The 22,398-nt window shown below is 37.4% G+C and overlaps 4 protein-coding genes and 1 pseudogene across 5 annotated transcripts; 4 read left to right on the top strand and 1 right to left on the bottom strand.

Moving 5' to 3' along the window:
* Positions 1 to 109: 109 nt before the first annotated feature.
* On the top strand, positions 110 to 5,621 carry LOC126795389 (putative RING-H2 finger protein ATL21A; annotated as a pseudogene).
* Positions 5,622 to 8,578: 2,957 nt separating this feature from the next.
* Positions 8,579 to 11,133, top strand: LOC126794493 (uncharacterized). The gene is made up of 3 exons (XM_050521225.1): positions 8,579 to 8,668; positions 9,931 to 10,079; positions 10,889 to 11,133. The coding sequence occupies exons 1-3, from the start codon at positions 8,599 to 8,601 to the stop codon at positions 10,904 to 10,906; spliced, it is 237 nt and encodes a 78-aa protein (XP_050377182.1). The 5' UTR covers positions 8,579 to 8,598; the 3' UTR covers positions 10,907 to 11,133.
* Positions 11,134 to 11,184: 51 nt separating this feature from the next.
* Positions 11,185 to 12,010, bottom strand: LOC126794491 (NAD(P)H-quinone oxidoreductase subunit S, chloroplastic). Its single transcript, XM_050521224.1, has one exon. It carries the CDS (start codon positions 11,931 to 11,933, stop codon positions 11,190 to 11,192), a length of 744 nt encoding a protein of 247 aa, XP_050377181.1. The 5' UTR covers positions 11,934 to 12,010; the 3' UTR covers positions 11,185 to 11,189.
* Positions 12,011 to 12,853: 843 nt separating this feature from the next.
* On the top strand, positions 12,854 to 17,995 carry LOC126793355 (uncharacterized). The gene is made up of 5 exons (XM_050519850.1): positions 12,854 to 13,390; positions 13,629 to 15,012; positions 15,529 to 16,834; positions 16,923 to 17,006; positions 17,198 to 17,995. The coding sequence occupies exons 1-5, from the start codon at positions 13,069 to 13,071 to the stop codon at positions 17,738 to 17,740; spliced, it is 3,639 nt and encodes a 1,212-aa protein (XP_050375807.1). The 5' UTR covers positions 12,854 to 13,068; the 3' UTR covers positions 17,741 to 17,995.
* A 243-nt stretch (positions 17,996 to 18,238) lies between these two features.
* On the top strand, positions 18,239 to 21,154 carry LOC126796350 (uncharacterized). Of its 2 annotated transcripts, none has more exons than XM_050523162.1 (8): positions 18,239 to 18,355; positions 19,183 to 19,298; positions 19,429 to 19,545; positions 19,630 to 19,712; positions 19,878 to 19,941; positions 20,038 to 20,155; positions 20,489 to 20,643; positions 20,744 to 21,154. In XM_050523162.1, exons 2-8 carry the CDS (start codon positions 19,218 to 19,220, stop codon positions 20,822 to 20,824), a joined length of 699 nt encoding a protein of 232 aa, XP_050379119.1. In that variant the 5' UTR covers positions 18,239 to 18,355; positions 19,183 to 19,217; the 3' UTR covers positions 20,825 to 21,154. The 2 variants fall into 2 exon arrangements, with proteins under 2 accessions (XP_050379119.1, XP_050379118.1); XM_050523161.1 differs by lacking the exon at positions 18,239 to 18,355 and adding an exon at positions 18,365 to 18,497.
* The last annotated feature ends 1,244 nt before the right edge of the window (positions 21,155 to 22,398 follow it).

Below are 22,398 nucleotides of genomic sequence, written 5' to 3'. Positions count from 1 at the left end.
ATAATAAATTAAATTTTAAAATAAATATAAATTAGAAAATGATTATGCGATAATAAATACATAATTAAAAATATTGGTACCTCACGGGGTACATAGAACTCAATGACCTATGCGAATTGGTAAGACATGCAACACCTATGCAATTGGAATAGGACATTGGACATAGAACTTGGAACAAACTCGAGACACAAACTTGAGACAAAGATAAAACAATTTTTTTAAAAAAAATAAATAATTAAGAAAATTGAAAGTGATAACTCAACCACTTTTGAATAAAAGGGGGAGAAATGGAAAGTCAAGTCGTGTGTACCACACACTGCTCTTAAGACAAATACGCTGTCTCTACTGATGTAAGGACTAAATGACACTAGTCTCCCAAGATACAACAACTTGCAAATCTTTGAAGCTGCACTACTACAAGAATATCAGCGAACTAGAATGAACATTTTCTATTACCACAACAATAAAGCAAAGCACAAACTTTAGAGAGAGGAAATAGTAGTGTTTGGGATCTTAAGTTATGATTCTAAATCAAATTTCATATTTTCGGTTATTCGGCTATTTCTGAATGAATGAAAATGTCGCTATTTATAGAGAGGAAATCTGATCACTAAATGAATTCTCATGAATTCAGAATTGAATTTCTTATCATAAGTTACAGCGGTTACGTAATGAATTTTCAAACGTTACGACCGTTACAACCGTTACCTCAATGAATTTCATTTCATACATTACGACTGTTACACAATGAATTCGACGGTTATATAATTCAATCTCATTAAACCTGACGTTACATAATTTAATTTTATAAATTCAAAGTTGTTCAGTCGTTATACATTCCGGAGTTCAAATCGTTTTCATGTTTTAGGTGACAATTTATTATTCACACCATAACCAATTTAAACAGATAAATATATTATTTTGTAGCTCTTACACCGAAGAACACAAGCTCATATTATCTTCACAGATCTTAAGTGCGTCCACTTAATTCATTTAATTAAATTGGTTTATAAGAAAATAGTGAAATTCACTATGTTTCCAACACGCTTAACACTCGTTCTTCGGGGGATATATGACTGAAAATCCCGCTTAGAGATCGCAACCAACAATAGTCATTGTAGTAGTTCCCATCCTCTCGTTTTACCTTCAAATTACGGTTGATCGTCGGATTGAAACCTCCATTAGATTCGGCAACTAAGGACGAGATTACCAAAGGTTTTTATGTCCCGAATGTTATATTTAATAACGTCGCCCGTATAACCTTTACCCAAAAACTGGAGCACAACTAGACTTTCATCGCTTTCACTAGAACCAGAGTCATAAGAGCACTTTTAGTTTTTCATGAACGTAGAATTTGACTTAATCTAGAGAGTATATACAATCTATGTCACTAGCAAGAGCATGATTGAGGGCTTTATAACGATCAAGATACTTCATTCATTAAACTGAAGGGTTTACATCATTGTCAATTCCATGACACAACCAACTCGGCATAGAGCTATTCCAAGTACAACGAAACCCACAGAAGATGTTTAAGCCCAGGATTCCTTATAGTTTTGTCATTATTATAATAGTTTCCAGACGGTGCAGAAACCAAAAGGTCTTCTTTTTAGTTCCTCCCGCTTACATACCCGGCTCAGCAGCATTCTTGTGGAAAATAATTGAATCGAGAGTCTAGAGGCCATTCAATCTTGTAATCAAGACCAAAATTGGAAAAAGAGATACAAACGGAGAGGAATAACCAATCGATGAAAGAACATTAAACCATTTTGTTTCAATATAGGTATGAGAAACAGTTGGAGGCAATGAAGTAGGTGAAGTGGTTGGATTTTGGGAGCTGTTCCAACACTGCTGGATGTGATTCTAATCATTTGCTCATATATAGTTGGTACTATAGAAATGTACAATGAGAATTATGCGTAACAACAATAACAAATTACTAATAAGTGTCAAATAACATTTTAGTTCACAAAAAAACTTACTTCTTAATTTGGTAGAGCAAATTAAGACTAAAAATTACAAATAAAAACAACATAATGACAAACTGTCACATGTCATATGATATTTTACTTTTTTTGCCCCTCTTTAGCCCATCACATTTTAAAGAATTCAAAATGCATTCTCACTACCACATGTCACATTCATATGTGTACCCTAGGAAGCACGGAAACTTGCATACACCCACGTTTCCCGCTTCTGAAGCGGAACCACTCCGGAAACGCTCGGAAACGTGTTTCTAGAAAAATGAGTTTTGGAAACGCGGTGGAAACGCGAGTTTCTAAAAAATAAAGGTTTTTTATGTTTTTTTTATTTGAGATTTTGAGTTACTTAAACTAAAAATTTGTTATTATATTTATTTTTTTTGTATAATTTATATATATTTATATTTTTTTTATTTCGACGTTTTCAAAACATACCCGCTTCCTAAATTTTTTGAAAAACACGCTTCCGCGTTTCCAAACGTTTCGCTTCCACGTACCCGTATCTGATTCCGTGCAGCCTAGTGTGTACCTGCTACTGTCGGCTAAGAAGCTACATGCTACTGTTAATTGAAACACTAACTGCTACTGCCGACTAGAAATGTGTTACTATTGACTGTGAGACTATCTGCTACTGTCGACTATGAAACTAGTTGCTACTATCGAATTGGAAGCCACCTGCTATCGTTGAGTATGAAGCTAGATGCTACTGCCGACTTGAAATGTGTTATTGTCGGCTGTGAATATATATCTGCTATTGTGAACTATAAATTTAACTGCTACTATTGACTGGGAAATTAGTTGTTACTATAGTTTTTGGTGACCAAAATTCAAAATTTCTAAATTTCTAAAGAAAAAAGAAGGAGAAGTAATATGGTACTTAAATAAAAGCTCATAATGTAATGAACAACTTTATATTTTGATCACCTCCAATGGTAATTTGGACATTTCAGTATCAATTAATCAGTTTTAGGTTAACTCATTTTTAAGTCCGGGCTTATGTCCTAATAAATTTTTTATTAGTTCAAATGTTAGTTGGTACTATTCAGTAATATTCTATAATAACAAAATGACATAACTTAATATATTGGTCCCGAAGAGAATCATGTACAAAAGATTCGGTTTGAGAAATTTCTCACCTCGTTCTTCATCATCGATTATTTTGATGCACTTTTATGGTCATTCTCCAATCCATGCACTATTGTTTCTTGTAATCTTTTACCATAACTGGTGAATTAATATATCAAGGTGTATGATACCATGGGGTATGTAAAAAGGTATTCAAATATATATCATCACAGGACGTCATGCAATTTTAGCTGGTCACAATTCAAGGTACCAAATTATTTGTCTTGGTACGTACAAATACGTACACTATAGTCTAGCTTTAACCGCCCGCATATATATATATATATATAGTCCATATCCAGAGTGAAGGTTCACTCTGAAGTTTCAGAGTGAAGTTCTAATTTTGGCACACTTTTCGGTCAAATTTTTTCAGTATAAGCGATTCCATATTTAGGTATGCTATTCAAGATCATCTCTACAAAATTTCATCTAATTCGGACATCGTTAAGGTATTGAAATTAGATTAAATCAATGAATGAATTAAAATTGTTGAACGTGAACCGTTCGTGTAAATCTCAATTTTGAAAGCTCAAATCATTGTCAAATTGGATGAAACTTTATAGAGATGATCTTGAATAGCATATCTAAATATTGAATCACTTATGGTGAAAAAATTTGACCGAAAAGTGTGCCAAAATTAGAACTTCACTCTGAAACTTCAGAGTGAACCTTCACTCTGGATAGGGACTATATATATATATATATATATATATATTGTTCATGTAAATGGTGATATAGGCATATAGCCACTTTTCTTGGAAATCTTCATCATGATCTTCACCTTCTACATCATATTCTTCTCCTTTCTTCCACACGTAGCAGTAGCCTCCTGTCCTATATCTGTATGTAACTCGAGCAACCCGCACCCTACTCTCTAGGCTGCACGGAATCGGATACGGGTACGTGGAAGCGAAACGTTTGGAAACGCGGAAGCGTGTTTTTCAAAAAATTTAGGAAGCGGGTACGTTTTGGAAACGTCAAATAAAAAAAATATAAATATATATAAATTATACAAAAAATAAATATAATAACAAATTTTTAGTTTAAGTAACTCAAAATCTCAAATAAAAAAAATAAAAAAACCTTTATTTTTCGGAAACTCGCGTTTCCACCGCGTTTCCAATTCAGAAACTCGCGTTTCCACCGCGTTTCCAAAACTCATTTTTCTGGAAACACGTTTCCGGGCGTTTCCGGCACGTTTCCGGGCGTCTTCGGCGCGTTTCCGGAGTGGTTCCGCTTCGGAAGCGGAAAACGTGGGTGTATGCAAGTTTCCGTACTTCTTAGCCTACTATTATATTCCCCTTCCGCCTACGTAACCAATCCCAAAGCTCTGTATTTCCAGGCTTTGACCTCTCCTGCAACTCTAAAAAACAAACGATTATTACTCTCCCATCCTCCGGTTCCGTCGATTCCATCAATTACATGGAGCAAACCCTCTTCATCAACGACCTTGAGAAATGCCTAACCAAACGTTTCTTCGAAAATAACTTCAGCTAGCCTTGCAGGTTCACCCTTCTCGCTCCGTCTTGATGCACTTGATGCGTTCACTTTCCTCAACTGCTCCTCTAACATTAAGAGAAAACCAAACGACATTTCGCCCGTCTCTTGCCTCGGCGATGATTCTGTCAGGGTCATTGCTGTGTCTACTTCTACAATGATGCCGCCAGACTACTATAGCTGCTCTGTGATTTCAAGAGCTGTACGTGGCTCCGAAGTATCTTGATATGGGTGTTGAGTTGGCGTGGAACGAATCTGGCTGTATCTTTTGTGAGGGTAATCGTCTTCTTCGTCAACCGGAGCTGGTAACAGCAACAGTCCCGGGATTCGGTACCTGTACGAATCTTATCATGTAAAACCGGTACGTACGTCACATTCTAAATATTGTTTTAAACTTTTATTAGTTTCGAGTACTCCTGAACCATGACAATACGTACGTATAATGAAGCTATCAAAGAAATTTCTATAGATTCAGATGATGTCTCATCAAAAGGTGGGAAGATTGGCCTCGTTGTAGGCGTGGGATTTATGATACTATTGCAAGTATTGTTCGTATGTTGTTTCTGTCATGGGCATCGTCTCAAACTCACCATCACCGAACCATCCACCATAGCCACCGGAGAAATGCAGCTTCCGGTTGTTGAAGGGCCAGGTGCACTCGACGGTCAAACCTTCAAGTCATATGACTCATGTCCGAAGCCCGATATTTACAAGACTTGTCCAATATGTTTGTGTGATTATCAAGCGAAGGAGACACTAATGACCATTCCCGAATGAAACCATTACTTTCATGCAAACTGTATAGACGCCTGGCTTAGAAAGAATCCGACATGCCCTGTTTGTCGAAATCTGCCTAACAACAGTTCGGTGACTGGGGAGAGAGACTCTGTTACTCGGTCATGCATGCCACATGCCCACATAGTTGGAGCCAATCTCCAACCCCGGCCAGCATCTCAATCCAACATCCATGGCCATAACAAATCCACAATGTTATGTAGTGAAGCACAAGTGCCCTAAATCCCTAATGTACAATGCTACAACGTACTGGATGGCCAACCATGCCATTGGGCCGTATGCAGGGCAGATCCAGGCCTTTAGCTGGTAGGGCTCAAGCCCAACTGAAAAATTTGGGCGAAAAAAAAACTAGGTATATATAATTATAAATCACTCGGATCCTCTTCTCGCAACCCTCTCCTCATATTGTCTCATAAGAAAATATGAGTCATTCAACTTTAATAGATGGTCAGGATTTCTCCAACTTTATTCATATAGATATTTTATTTCTTCTCATGAGATCATCTCGCTTCCTTTCTTCTTGTCATTCTGTTCTCACCCCAAAATAGTCTCGTCATCCATTTTCATATTTTCACCATTACCTTCAGTCGCGTATGAATAGTGAGCACGATTTGAATTGTCATCGCACCTCAAAATTTTGATCTTTTGAAACAATTTTCCAGATACTTTACAAATTTTGACAACATTGCATGATATTTAATGAATAAAAGAAGCTTAACTCTAATATATCTTTTGTGTTCTTATGCTCAAATATCTCAAGGCTTCAACCATGATCCTCAACCGCCCAAACCAAACCCATATTCCCTAGTACCCATTTCTCCAAAACACCACTCTCATTTTTTCTCATTCTATGAATATCCTACACCCAAAAGTAAAAGACTTTGGCCAGTCCGACTTTATACCTAGAAACGTCGCCAGTTTAAACACCTAGATGAGCGGAGCCTAAAGAAAGACGGTGGTCCGTGGTCGTAGACGACTCAATTTATGGTAAAATTGCTTTTTGGTTTTTTAGTGAGTTTTGAGTTTGGGTTTTGCTGGTGAATACATTCAATTCCATGCTCTGTGCTTAAGAAAGTGAAGACATTGAGGGAGCCAGGGAGGGCAGGACAAGGATGAGAAAGACGAGATTTAGTCAAAGAAGATAGATGAAATATCCTACAAATAAAGTTGGAACTGGCATATTAGATAGCTCACTCCGATCTATCTCCGACTTCATTTTGGAAACTCTCTCTTCGTGACTCTTATCAATTTGACTTTCATTCGCATAAAACCTTTATCTATCCGATCAATCCCCAGCTTTGCCTTCAAGCCCACCCGAGCTCTAATTCATGGATCTGCCACTTGCCATATAGAGACATATGATGATTGTAGAGGTGGGTTTGATTAAGGATGACAATTTGATATGTATGTTTCTTGTTTTCAGATATCATATTATTAGTTTGAAGCGCACTTCGAAGCTGGCAGACCTATGTGAAGAGCGACCTGGGCTGTAGCCTATAGTGATTTTTGGGCTTAAAATTTCTAGGTATATATCTAGCCCAATAGCTCATACAAGGAATGAGAAAACTAGAGTTTAAAAAGAATGCAACATGTGCGCCTTCCAATTTTCTGAGTTTGTTTTTTCAATTTTTAGTGCGAAATTAAAAGACATCTTCTGATTTTTCTTTCTAGAACTTATTCACAATCTCACTTACGAGTTCAGACTTCAGAGTCTTCTCCTAGTCTCCTCTATGGTTGTATATATTGGGCTATTACTCTATTTCTTTCTCCAAATTCTTGAATTGGAATTTATCTGGTATGCATTAATTAGAGATTTAGGGGATTTCAATTTTTCATCTATGCTCGAATTAAAATGTTTTGTAACGGTTCATTGATATATTCATATTTTATATCTTATTTTTCAAAGAATTGTTGTGTGATTGTGAGAACTGTGTGGTGGATGATGGTTGTATGCTGGATTCAAGCCTCATAAAAAGAAAATTTTGTATCCTTGTGAAAATTAGCCTAGACTACTCGGACTCAGATCATCTCCTTATGAGCTTTCACCTCATATTGCCTCATGGTGCATCTAAACTGCCCATTTAGATTAGATGGCCATGATTACCCTTCTTCAATTAAAATGATATTTTCAATGCGGTATCTTATCTCTCTTAAGATCTCGTCATTCCTCTCTCTCTCTCTCTCTCTCTCTCTCTCTCATCCCCAAGCACCACAACCCAACTCCGATTTTTCCAACTGAAGCACCCCACGTCTCACCCCTTATTCCAGCATTTATATATTAAATACTTGATGGCTTGATGCTTAGTTTTTAGCTTAGTTTTTTCGCATTCGGAGATGAGAATGACCGAGATATTGGGAAAGAAATGTAACAATTGAAAATCTCATTTTAAGTAAATAAAAGTAATATTAACCGTCCAACATATATGTGTGGCCTAGATGCACCCATGAGCAATGGTCTAAATAGCGGTTATCAGCATTGTATCGGTTTTGTAAAATAAGGATATAACGTAGATATATCGGATTATATCAGATTTATCGTTTTTTTTTCTAATTTTTAATTCAATTTAATATATTTATAAACATATACATCAAAATATACCAAATAAGCTTGAGAAATTTAAACTTATAGAAGTAAATGTACTAAATAAACTTCATAAAAAATATTTGATTGTTTTGAAAATTAAAATACATAAATAGTATTAATTAATAAAAATGGAGGTGATCATTCATCATAAACTCTCTCGTCATCGAATGCTATCGACGAAACTTTCATTTTCTTTAAAATATTTTTCAAAAAATGTGGTTTTAAAAATAAAATAAAATAAAACACCGATATATTAATTTTTCGGGTTAACCAATATAATAGACCGATAAGCAACTTATCATATCGTTTTCTTAATATCAGGATATTTAGAACATTGCCTATGAGGCAATATGAGGTAAGAGCTCATGAGGAGAGAATCCGAGTTTAGACTATTCTTAAATCCTGGATCCGCCTATGCTTCGAAACTAATAATTTTTGTTGTAGTAAATATTGGATCATTAACTTTTGCATTCTGAGATTTTTTTTTATTAAACCAAGTTAAATGGGCCGGGTAACCCAGTGGATAGTGGGCTGGTGTGTTGATGTTCTTCTTGTGCTGCATATTGTCAATCAGGACAGATACATCGAAGAAGAGAAGAGAAGAGAAGAGAAGAGATGGGTGGAGCCCAGTTGATGAAGCGAATCCCTCGCATCAAATTTCCCCAGAGACATCCAAAGCCGGCTGGTCTGTGCCTCTTTCAATTCTCCTTATTCATCGTTACCCATATACTGTAGGAATTCTTTCTCAGCGTTATGTTTGTGCATTTATATGCACTTGGTTTCAATTTTGATGGGTTCTTTTCGATTGGCCTATAAGATGATAATTGAATTTGTAGTATGTGATCAAGACCCCGGTAAGTTTTGAACTTTAGAGAGTGGTTTTAGTTCTGTCAAGACTTGCCTGTGTTTTGAGTATGCCTGCACCATTTTAATAGGTTACTGGGTTTTCGATTTGCTTAGATTAAGTAACACTTGGTCAAGTTTTAAGTATGTAAGTTTTTTTTTTTGAATGGAAGTATGTAAGTCCTTCAGCTTGGCTGGATCATACAAATTACTCATTGGAGTTTTGGGTGAGTTTGTAAGAGATGGAATTTGATGTGTTGAGAATGTTATTAGCATTTTAAAAGTGAACAGTAATTAGGCCTGTTTAATCGAGGGTGCTTATTGGGAATGGGAAGCTTCAGTACACGTTTCGAACTTTCTCTTGTTACAGAATGTTTGGGTGTAATAATACTTTGCTCACATATTAAAATGAACTTTTCCCAAAAAAATTGAGGTTAGTGAAATTAATGCAGCACATCGTGAGTATCTCTATTTTTATGAGTAGGTGCTGCTTAAATTGAGTTGCCAAATTTATGCTTTTGTAAGAGAGACATAGTCTAAGTGGGAAAAGCCACAACTTAGGCTGATAATATATAGTCATAACTCAAAGGAACTGGCATTTGGAGCCTTCTTGATCAAAAGTTTAGTTATTTCCTTTGCACTCTCAGTCATGCGTACTACTAGCCTTGTGGAACCATGTTTGACTATTGCAATAAGCATTGAAGATTCTGGCCACTCTCATTATATTATGTAGGATGTCACTGTTTTGTTTTACATTTGAAATGTTAGCCTCCTGTTATGGAATTTTATTGATGAGGTGAATGATGTTTGAAACTATTATTGTGATTTATTATGATACAACATAAAACTCTTTGGTAACATGACATTAAGTACACTGTGAGTAGCTGAGTATTCTGTGCTCTGCGTCCACGAGTAATATGTCGATATGCATGACATCACCATCTTTTAATCTTCAGCCTAGTTTTGATGCTTCTATTGAGCTAATTCTTAAGTTTTTTTTTTTACCTCTTCTCTTTCTACTCTTTATGCTTTGCTTTGATACTAGTTCGTTATGGATATAATTTGTTTTTTTTTTTCGTTAAATCTGGCAATTTACTGTGGCAGGTTCTGAATCTCAGGCAGCAGCACCTTTGGCCGGTGATTCTGTTCAAGGTTTCTTCTCAGGTTCAAAGGCTTCACCAACTTTGGGAGGAAAAGCTTCTGAACAACCCCCAAGAACACCAGTATCCAAAGAAGAGATTGAGGCTATTATGGTGTGTGGAACTTTTAACCTATAGTTGAAGAATTTATATTTATTGTTCGATTCATCAACTTTCATTGAATTGAGTTCTTCAACCCTAATGCTTGCCTCTTCACTGGCCACCCAGAGACATGCATTTACTAGTTTAAATAGGTGAAAGTGATAAGATGTGTGTTTTTTTTTTCTCCCTTATATAAACATATGATACTCAAAATGCCTGTTTCGGGTGTTGTGAAAGTGGGTGGGAACCAGGAAGTGAGTTTCACCAGTTCATTGCCAGTAAGTTCATTTCACTTTATTGGTCAGGAGGAAAATCTTTCCAACTGGTCATGGGACGAGTATTGTTAATCTGAGACCCTATGTTAACGAATAGTAAATCACTGGGATGTGAATCATAAATTAGTGAAATAGAAACACTAACTAGATGTTGCTCATGATTAACACTATAGTTTCATTGCAAGTTTTCATAGTTACGAGTAATTTACATTTCTGATGGTGCGGTGAAGATTTACATAGTCAGATTTACTTCTGGTGACCTCTCATAGCTGAAAATATGCATCATCAATGTGAAAAAATTGATAATCATGTTTCGTCTTACATTTGTTTAGTTGTATTGTATGATGTGCTTCTTTTCTGATTTTATTTACTTAATGTTCATATTACATTATAATACTATATATAAACTTCCGAAGTGTATTTTAAATCTTTATGAGCATGCAACTGGTCAATTTATCTATTATCATCAAGATTTTCATAATGGTGACATGATAAACTTGACATCAGTCTTCTTTGTATTGATTCTTTTCAACCGTTTATTGGCAGTTGGGTGGCTGCATCTGATCTTCTGTGGAGCTTGAATAATGGAGGGTCATATTCTGGACATTTTTCTGACCATTTGAAGCACTTGGAGTTGCTCTTAGTTCCCCTTTTTTCTTTAAATGACAACTACTGGCGGAAATTCATGTGTAGTCAAACACCTTAAAGATGTGATATTGAATTCCATCCTTGACATATCTTTTTACAGTTTACAAATAATGAGATTGTCATAAAAGCTTGGAATTTCTTTATTTGCACATTCCGAATATAATACACATGCTTATGGTACAGAAACTAAGAAAATGACTCATTCAGAATCCCTTTGAAGCAGAGGTTCAAGAATCGCGGATCTGGGATTCTTCCCTGGAGGTCCTTTCTCTCTGCGAGTTAACTCTTCCAGTCGAAAAGTGATTAACCGATCCCAGTTCCCTCCCTCGAAAAGAACCCCAGCTTTTCCATCGGTGATTCTCTGAACAATGCCACAGTACATGTGATACGGGCTATTTGGATTGCTAACAATGGCGATCATACCAGGTAGTAACAATGGCAATTCAGGTGCTTTCGGCTTCTTTGAGTTCATAATCGCTGCTGTTGTTCCAGATTTTGCAGCTGGGGGTTTCTTGGGAGGTGGGTTTTTCTCAATGAACTTTCTCAACCCTGTTTCACCACCAGGAAATCCTCCAGTAAGCCCCATCAACTCCTTTTCAAAAGCAGCTTCTTGAGCACTGTCAATGCCAGCAACTGCCGAGCCTTCTGATTCTTCTTCTCCCTCTGTTTTCTCTGTCTCATCACCAACAGCTGCTGCTGCTGCTTCTTCTTCGACATTTCTTGTAAGCTCTTTCTCGACGCCTCGCTCACCATTTAGAAGTCCTCTGCCTCCCAAGATTTCGAAAAGATTAAACTTGGCATATGTTCTTAGGTGATGAGGGGATGGCCTTCTTTGAACTGTGAAACAAGGCCTAGGGGCAAGATTATAGAGGTCATTTCTACCAAGGAAATTGGATTTTAGAAGAGGACCCTGAAAGCTAGGGAGATTGATGTTGGAAGCCATTGTTTGATTGAAAGTTGCAGGCTCTGAGAGATGGAAAAAGATTTGTGGCCACACAAAGCTTTTGTGTAACACTGTCCTATGATGAGTATATGATCCTATCTTCCCCAACTAGTTGGATGCGTCTAGGTTTGTTCTCTCTATCACCAATCACCAATACACAACATACTACACACGTGGAGGGTAATACCTAGGTCCAATCCAGAGCCAGTCTATTTATAAGTGGATTATTGGATTTATAATGCACTGGATTTGATAAAAAATTGACTTATTATTTTGGATTGTACGCGAATCTAATCCTATAACGACATTCTATCCACTTATGCTAGTCCGGCCGAGGACTAAAATATCGACTATCGAGGAGATATCGAAGATCTCTAAAAATAGAAATTTTGACAAAATATAAAAAAAATTAAATATTAAAAAAATCGATAAAGATTGGATATATAAAAGCATTTACATAATGATAATAAGCTACTCTTGGTTGAGAAGTATGGGCTTCATATACCCAACCAAGATTCCATCCCCATTCTCATGGTGTGGAAAGATAATATCCTAAGGCTGAAAAAAACAAAAATTTCAACGGTATATCAACTAAACTTTTGATATTGCAGTTTTTGAGCCCAACAACGTGTACATTTCAAACTAGAAAAAGCGAATTAATCTACACAAATCGAACTAAATGCTACATTTATTTTTGTTTTGAGATCTATAGACCTGACACGTATACAATATTGTTAATTATTCGTGGCAAATTAATTGATGAAGTGTGTTGTTTTGAGTTATATACAATGATTTAGATTCTAATCATCATTCGGACAGAGCGGAATTTCCTTTTCCATAACTCAAAATCTAACAAGCTCCGAGACCGTGATCCAATGTGCGGTATATTTATTGTTTCGTTCATTGATGATGTAATAAAAATAACGGGCAGTGTTGTCATTTGTGCCACTCCGAAGTTTCTTTGCTTCTTCTTCTTCCGTCTGTTGGTCTCAAATTACTGTACTGTGAGATCAAAATCGAAATTCCCCCTCTCCCTTTTCCGGCAATATAAACTCTCATATTTCCGATCAACTTTCCTCTTTCCCGTCCCACCGTCACTGAATTTCAATTCTTTTAGCTTTTCATTTTACCGACGATGAAGAAGAGCTCGCGAACGACGTCGTCTCGGAAGCAGAGCAAGCACAGTTCAGGCTACCCTGACTCCGAGACGGAGATAGTTGATGACGAAGAAAGAGAAGGAGGGAGAAGGAAGACTAAGACGTGTAAAGAGGAGAGTTCCGTCACGGTTTCGCACGCCGGCGAGAAGCGAAAGCTCGAAGACGGCGGCGGGAATCGGTGTCTTCATGAAAATGACAGTGAGGTTTTCGCTGACGTGGAGCAAATTTCTTCGAAGAGGAGAAGAGAGAGTGAGAAGAAGAACAAGAACAAGAATATGAAGGATGAAATTGCTGACACCGGTAATGTGACTCAGTTTTTAATTTTAATTTTTTTAATTTTTCTGTGCAGCTTTGATTTTATGTTCTTGCTGTTCTTGTGTTGATAATTGCTGCATAATATTAAATGTACTTTATGAAGTATGCTTAGTAATTTTCAGATTCTTTAATGATTATTTATGTTGTAAATGAACAAATTCGGATTGGTGCTATGTGCATGATGAATCTGGATGCATCTTGATATGTATGTATGATTTTGTAGAGAGGCCTTCGAAAGAGGAGGTGCGAAATCTGAAGTCAAAGGAGCTTGAGAAACTAATTAGGAGGAGCAGGGATGGGTCTGTTCAGAAGGGTGAGTATCAGGAATGTGAGAGAGATGACACGGATAGATACATGGATGGTGTAGGTTATAAATATAAGTTTAGAAAATCCGACAACAGAGATAATAGGCACGCAGATGGTGCAAGTTATACTAGTAAGTGTGGAGAAGTCATTGACAGAGATGTTAGGCACACGGATGGTGCAGGTACTAAAGTCAAGTATGGAGAAGCCGCTGACAGAGATAGTAGGCACAAGGATGCTGCAAGTTATGCCAGTAAGCATGGAGAAGACGCTGATAGAGGTAGTAGGCACAAGGATGGTGCGAGCTGTAAAGTTACAGGAGAAGCTGCTGATAAGGATGCTGCTAGATATAAAGCTAAGTACGAAGAATATGCTGACCGAGATAGTAAACACAAGGATGCTGCAAGTTATAAAGTTAGGTACAAAGAAGATGCTGACAGAGATAGTAGGCACAAGGATGCTGCAAGATATAAAGGTAAGTACGAAGAAGATGCTGACAGAGATCGTAAGCACAAAGATGCTGCAAGTTATGAAGTTAGGTATGAAGAAGATGCTGACGGTGATAGTAGGCCAAGGGATAGCAGGACAACCGAAGATTTTGACTGTAAGAAGAGACACCTGGAAGATAGGCACCACGACAAATGTCCCTCAAGGGATCACCACAGTGACAGGTCAGGTAGTAAGCATGCAAAGGATGAAAGTTATGCCATTGGAATTCGGTATAAGAGATCAAGATATGATGATGGAGAAAATCCCAGGTATAATGATGGTAGGGGAAGTAGAGGTGATGACAGAATGTATCATGAGTATAGTACATCCCAAAGTACCAAGAAACAAAATGTTGATCCAGGAAAGAATAATGTAGGATACAGTATATATAATGACGGAGGGGACCAAACATATAGCAGATCCAGAAGTACCAAGGAACAACATTTTGATCCAGAAAAGAATGATGGAGGGGACACTAGGTATAAGGATGATAGGAGAAATAAAGCTGATGATAGGGAGGACCAATCCCGGAGTTCCAAGGAACGGTATGTTGATCCAGAAAGGAATGCTGGAGAACTCATTAGGTATGATGATAATAAGGGAAGTAGAGCTGATGATAGAGAGGACCGAAGTAGATCCCAAAGTATCAAGGCACAACATTTATATCCAGAAAAGAAAGTCAGTGGCATGACAGAGCATGTTGCTGATGAGGAAGGATCTCATTTACACCATGCTGATGCAGACTTAAATGCAAGCTGTAACAAACAGAGGAATTCACCTAGTTCCTATTCTCATCTTTCAAAAGATCAATTCAGGTATTTTTCTGTCTGGTGAAAATTTTCAGCAGTTGCGGTATGTGGTGTACTCCTAATGAATGCAGTAAGCGGCATGATATGTAAAATGATACTGGTCTTCATTTCTATTGGTCAAATGAGGCATGTGCCATTTACTTTTCGATGCTTATAATTGTGCTAGTGCCCTGGTTGTGTTGGTCTTTGGAGTGAACCATTTTGTGCCTATCAATCTATCATTATCTGTTTAGAAATTTGTATTGTAGACTGTAGACCATGCCGAAAAGTGATAACTGAGATGAGTGGTAATGTAATACAGAAAATGGATAAGAAGAATTTTTTTTGGAAGGAATTATTAGCAAGCGGCATGACCATTTTTATTGGTCCTTTCGAAGTATATATTAATAACTTGGATACAGGATTTGGATTTTGTCTGGGTTTGTCATGATGATTTTTGCTTGTGCTTCACTTTGTCTTTTTGTCTCCTTTGGCTTGTAAATATTTATCTTCAGCTAATTACTGTCTTTGCGGACCTTTTAGGCCCTCAATCCAATCAGAATTGAAGTATGGGGAACCGGATGAAAGAGTTCACATAAATCTCCTTCCTTCAAAGGAGGTTGCAGATGTTTCTGGAGCTCTTGAGCAGCCGTGTTTGTCTAAGCATACCAAGAGACTGATTGACAAGGATGACAGTAGTTTTTGTGACTTATCAGTTGAGAGGGATTTGATTTGTGATGTGTCCAAGCCGTCCAATTCTCCTGTGGATCTACCTGATGATTCTAAGTTGATACAATCTAGCGGGCACAATCCTGATAACAACAAATTTGGAAGGAGCAGTGGTGTCAAGGATTCAGGATCATCTTTTGCTGAAGGAAAGGGAAGTTGGCAGTTGCCTTCCAAGAACCTTCCCACAGGTGAAAAACCCCAGGAAGATTGTGATGTTTTCTCTTCTTCATCTTCAATCAATGCTGGTCAAGTATCTAGCAACTCATACTCCAAATTTCGTCAACCTCACAATCATCACAAGAGGGCTAATCGTCCCAATGCTGGATCAGTGCATGGTAATGCCCGGAAAGGTCTTCCGAATCGGCCGTATCCACTCGTGAACAACTTCACTCATTTCCAGCATGGTCCCGTTTCTGTTGGTTTTAATCCCCTTATGCATCACTATCCTGCATTTCCTATGTATACTGCCAGACCTTTGATGGATGTAAATCACCCTGTATTTTCTCATGATGTCCCTAATACTGGCAGATACTTCAGCCATGGGCATCAATATGGGTGGCGAAATCCTTTTGACAATGGTTTGTACCCTCCTTTGCCTGGCCAAGATGCAAATAATGTTGCCACCAGGCCTGAGGCTCCAGCACATGGGACGTTTGATTGGAACCACAAGGCAGAACTTATAGGCGACCAGCAGATGGAGACAAGTGCAGATATGTTGAACGGCTCAATTGGTGGTGTGAATGTAGAGCTTCCTTCAGTCTCTCATGAATTGAAATCTGCAGCATATGCAAATGAGGATGAAACTTGCTTGGGGTTATCATGGCTGCAAGAGAGCCAGAGTGATACTCATTTGGACAAAGGTCAGAAAATCGAAATTGGTCTAGATACTGTTGAGTTAGCAAAGGAACCATGTATATCCAAAAGTATTGCTGAGAAATTACCCAAACATTCTGAGATGCCAAAGGATGAGGATGGTCATTTTTGGCTTGTGTATCTCTCCAAGCTTGACATTTCAGTTGAGCTTACGCATCCAGAGTTATACAATAAATGTCTGACTTTAAAAGATGTAGAACCGAATGAAAACATTGATGGAGATTCTTTGGAGCTTCTCTGTCTGGAGGTAAAATTAATAATTGGAAATTTGGAATGTGTGGTTTATTGTGTTCTTAATTCTTTTCAACTAACTGGTATTTCTTTCTGTCATGTAGAAAGTTGTAAAAACCCAAGTGGAGCTGCCAAAACTTGCGTCAAGTGCTTCTCTTTTTGTTGCCGTAGATGATTCTGTTTTTCAGGTATGAACATGCTGGACTGGTCTATAATTAATACCAACAAAGTATGTATAGAATATCTTTATGTTTTTCCGTTGGGCTTGGATTTCATTGCCACATATACCCTTTGCATATATATGCTTTTCTTTTTCAACTATTTGTATTATGTTTTGCAATAGTCCAACTGATGGCTCATGCTTGTGGTTATCTTGTAGAGAGCCATGTTCTTTTACAAGAAGCAGAGAGAAGAAACTAGGGCCATAACTCATGCCTTACTGATAGATGAACAGAAACTGGATGTTCAGATTTGTGACCAAGAGAATGAGGTAGGGCCATTTTCATCTTCTAATGAGCTGAAACAAGGGCAATTTTTTCCAGCTTGTTCTGCCGCCAACAGGAAGGTAAATGCATCAGTTCTAGTACTCGATATGGAGAAATCATGTGGATCAAGTCCGAGGCAAGTCGATACAAGTATGATTCTGGATGTAGAGACAGTTAATGGCTGCATCAAGGACAGGTCTCCTACTCTCCACAATGCATCACACTCTGATCACAGCCGGCCTGGTTATCTGAACCGGGTCCGCCACTTCCATTCTGTTGGTAGCACTGGGGAAAACAAGTCACTTGATATCAGTTCTGATCATATAACAGTTTCAAGTGCGTCTGGTGAGGAATATGAGAATGTGATGTCTAAGTCTGTTGCGCCTGGGTCAGTGAGTTTAAGTTGGACGCATGATGCTCTTGAAATTACCCGTTGAAACAGTTTCTGGTTTCCTTTTCCAATCAAAATTATGCCTCTTATCTCCTAGTTCACTTCATCTGATGCTCTTTTGTCTGTCGTCATGGTTCCACAAGATGAATTCACATCTCAAGCATCTCAGACTCAAACTACGTTACTGTTGCATAATCTATTCATGTTTATACAAGGAATGGTCTGAAGTGTAAACCATGTACTTGGTGGAATCCAATGTGGATCGGAAATCTTATCTTGAATTGAGATTAATTAATAAGTCCATCATCAATGGTCCAAAATCATTTGGGTTATGATCATGTCTAATCAACCTTTGTTCTAAACAAAATACGTGGCGGATCTAATATATTTATGATTATTAATCAATCTACAAAACTAATTACAAAACCAGCAGAAAACCCAAAAGCCCCACTGCCCCAGCATGTTATAATTCTACATTTCTACGTAACCAGAAAACACGGTGACGTAAGGGCAAAATAGACATCTAACATTGAGAACTGAGCAACTTATACCGAATAGTCAACCTGATTGGGAGGTCAAACACTTTCCATGAACACAAGAGGGACCTCTCCATCAATTAAGCTCCTGTCTTTCTGTTAAAAATACAAGTCTCTTTGTACTGGTATGTATCATCTCCTCCCTTCTTTCCTTGTTTGGCTGTTAGTTTCGTTAACAAGCGCTCTTTCTGAGCCCAAAGATTATATCTTTGTTTTTGTTATGCTGCAACTTGTTATAGCCAAGCAGTAAGAAGTTGATGAATTCATGTAAGTGCTTAACGTTGGTAGTTTTGATTGGATCATTGAATTTGAAGTTTGTTTGAGACACTGCCCATTCGATCGAATTTTTTATGCAAAGTATACTTGCTCTTGTTGTTTCTGGGAGGCTTTGTTCATGAAGTTATGTTCCTTTTCTTGTCATGTTTCAATGTCTCTAATTGGGATTATCTGGCTTCGTTTAGGGTTCTTTTGAGAATTCTAGTTTGTTCTGCAAAACAAAAATTGAATCGAGTTCGTTATTATTGAGGTATCTCTTGTTTTTCGTATAATTTTCATTCTCTTATTATTTCTTATCATGAGATGCTGAGAAATTTGATGTGGATCGGATCTCATGTATTGTGGCTACTCAAATAGTTATTATGAGGATTTTCCAGTTTTCCTTTGCAATTGGTCATATTTGTCGACTTTCCGAGTTATCAAGCTCTAATTCATAGGTTGTTTTGTTATATCATAGGATACGGAAACTATATGCCTCGAGTGAGGTTTCTAAGAATGATAAGATTAGCTTTCGGGTGGTATATTTTGAAACTTGACGTAAATCTTTGTTGAAATCAGTTCGAAGCAATTCGACTTTTTAGCTCATATAGAATATGAAGTGGATAGTATGCCATTTACCATTTGATATCCGATAATGTTGATTATTGATTCTTAATATCTTATGTCATGGACACAGGTTTGCAACTTATTCTGGAAGTGAAAATCAGCTTCATGGATGATGGTCTTGGGAAGATAAAAGTGATTCCAGATCATTTTAAAGCATCCCCACCCAGTGGTGACTCTTCTCAAAACGTAACTTCATCTATTTCACGTCCAAGAGCAGATAATTGCTCGAGGCTAATTTCATCTGTTCTACATCGAAATATAATGTAAATTGAAAAACTGTGTGTTGATTGTATTCACTTTGCTTGATCTGGTGTAGGATAGGTCCATTAGCTGGAGCCGAAGAAAATTAAGGACTGCTGCACACATGCTGAAGTTGAACTTGTTTGGTCTAAGGGGGCTGCCATGGGGTTCTGGTACAGATGGTGAAGAAAAGGTTGGTTGAGTAGTTGTTTGCATTTCTCACTAGGTGTTGTGATATTTTTATGCATCTGACCTGCTACAGTAATGTAATTGTCAGGTTGAGCTATCTGCTGTAGAACTAGAATCACTTCGTACAGAGCTCGCTGATATAGAAGAGAGGGAAGCTCACTTGAAAGCTCAGTAAGAACTTCGTACTTGACCATTTTACATGATCTTACAATAGTAAGCTACATATTATTGCTAATACTGGGTCTTAGGAGGCAACTTCTTTTAGCTGTACCTTGGTTCATGAAGTCTCAACACAATGTACCATTAACGTCACTGAAAGACTTGTATTTTTCGCAGATTGGAACATGTTGATGAAATTTTGCGATCTGCTCGTCTGTCTGGCTATTTGTACATTCGAACTGTAATGACTCTTAAGTATTAATAAGTCAAATTCTACTTTGAATTAACGTTGCCAAATATGGTCTGCTCACTTTAATTTTTGTTTTCTTTATAATAGAGATGGACAGCATTACCAGGAGAACCTCCTCCCCTTGATGATACTGATGTTGATGACTGGCTTCCGCGCTTTGTTGTCTTGCAAGGGACCTGTATGTTCTTCTACTTGTTATCCACAGGTAAGTAACTATTTAATCAGACATAGTCCTGTTTCTTGTGCCACCTTAATTTGTGTTTGCCAAATTATTTGCCACTGTCTGGCAACAAGATATAGTTTAATGCTGTAAGATATCCTGGTTTGATTGATTGGCCCTGATTTCTCATTTCATTGCATTGTGCATTTCGTTTAAATCTTAATTTATGGTCAAAAACTCAAACTGGGGTATGGTAGTGCTAATTTTCAAACTTTGAAGCTCATACGAAATTCTCCATCATGGCTTCTCCTATAAAGTGTAATAAAGTGTAACATAATATGTTTACTGATGAACTTTATTTCTTGTTCATTTTTTCAGATATAAGTCCTCAAGACTCTACCCTATTATCTGATATTGTTGAAATAGGCCCCTTGCCAAGCTTTACACGAGATGATGAAGGAACTCGATATGCATTTTATATTTTAACACGTCAAGGACTGCGGTACGAGTGCTCTAATGTTTCTGAGATACAGGTAGGGTAGGACGGAGTTTCTGTTTCAAGATTGACATTTTTTTTTGGCTTAGTCCTGAAATCTGTGATCAATCCCCTGATTTTCGATCCTCTTTTCTCAGTTGAATTCCTGGTTGGCGGCATTGCGAATTGACTGCAAATTGGAAAAATCTGATGCCACTATACCAAATGGCTCGTGTTAGACGTGAAGCTGTACGCTTTTAGTAGCCCCAAGTCATAAATTAAGATGTAGGCGAACTGGCTAACTGTGATGTTCTGGCTTTACAAAGCCTGACCCTGCTTTCATTAAATTCATTCATCCTCTTTGTACATAAAAATAGCACCTAACTGAAGTAGCATTCCAAATCTATGCTGCTTACTTAGAAGTTTACTGATGCATAATTAAGCTCATCGACTTATATAGGATTTGTTGGCCTGAAGTATCTTGGATATACCATGTAAATAGTCAAATTTCTTTAAGCACATCTCCCTGTTTCTTCTATTCTTCAATGAGATGCTTCAATTATCCTGAAGTCTTTCTGACTAAAGTTCCGGCAGATATCCTCTAATGATGCACATTGCACAAATGCTGTAAACACAAATAATCGATGGTGAATAGACAGTTGCTTAGTGCAAAATGGTACGCTAAGGTTGGAATGGCATTCAAGATAGAACCTGCTAAGGTTCGATGGTTGCTTCTACGCCTATGCCAGAGTTTGACTGCAAGAAGAGAGAACAATGGCGAGGAAACAACTAACTTTTATTTTCCGGGATATCAGCGAATGTTTTTAAGATAGCTACTAGCATTAAGAGCTGTGTACTTCATTGGAACCAAAGCTGCGCATGGGGCGGAATCAAATTTTTGCATAGGGTGGTAACTTGATGAAGGTGCTTAATTAGTCAATCACAAATTTTAAATTTCGATGGCAAATCTGTAATGAATCACAAAGTGCCAATGCAAAATTTGGTCTGGGCGAAATTGTATGAGTCGTATTGCCCCAAACAACGTTGGAGGCCAGGTCATACTTATATGAGAAATTAATACATTGTAATATACAAAACTTGCTCGAATTGTTCAATTCAATGTACCATAGTCTCCTCCTAACATCCTCGAGTGGGTGAAATTATGTGATTGTTGTTATATGATCTGATATTGGTGAAAATTAATTGATTTCCGTCTTTCCGAATGAATTACATTTTGTGTTATGACATGCTGTGCAATGTTTATTGGTTTTGCGTGAATGTGATAATTTTGTCTTTTCTTTATTATTTTTAGAAGAAAAGTTTAATTCATAAACAAAATGATAGATTACATCAACCAGAAAAATATCGGTAACAAAGCTCTGTTTACTGTTTGTCTTATACAAAAGTAGCAAACACCTTTATATCCTCCACACAATTGTATCAATAGATCGCGCTCACACCTCTAATTTCAAGCTAATCGATAAATTATAATTCAAGTTTTTTTAGAGATTTCCACCGAATAAACGAGCTCCAACAAGCTATTCAGACTTGATGGTAAGATCAACTCTTTATCTTCATACCCGACCCAATCTGTTTCTTTCTTTTATGAGATTATCCTAGTTCCAGCAGCCTTGTCCAGCTTTTAGTGGTAAGCTTCATGTCCACTCTTTGATTCTACACTTCTTTTCTTTGTCTATTTCCTAATCAACGTCTAAACTCCATTTTGCCAAAATGCTTGGAAGTTCTGGGCCGCTACTCCTCTCTTTTTGAGACTATGACTCAGCTCTCTCTATCTTGAATGGGTCTCACCACT

The sequence above is a fragment of the Argentina anserina genome, chromosome 5, assembly GCF_933775445.1.
Source record: "Argentina anserina chromosome 5, drPotAnse1.1, whole genome shotgun sequence".
Taxonomy (NCBI): domain Eukaryota; kingdom Viridiplantae; phylum Streptophyta; class Magnoliopsida; order Rosales; family Rosaceae; genus Argentina; species Argentina anserina.
This window is presented reverse-complemented; position numbering and strand designations above follow the sequence as displayed.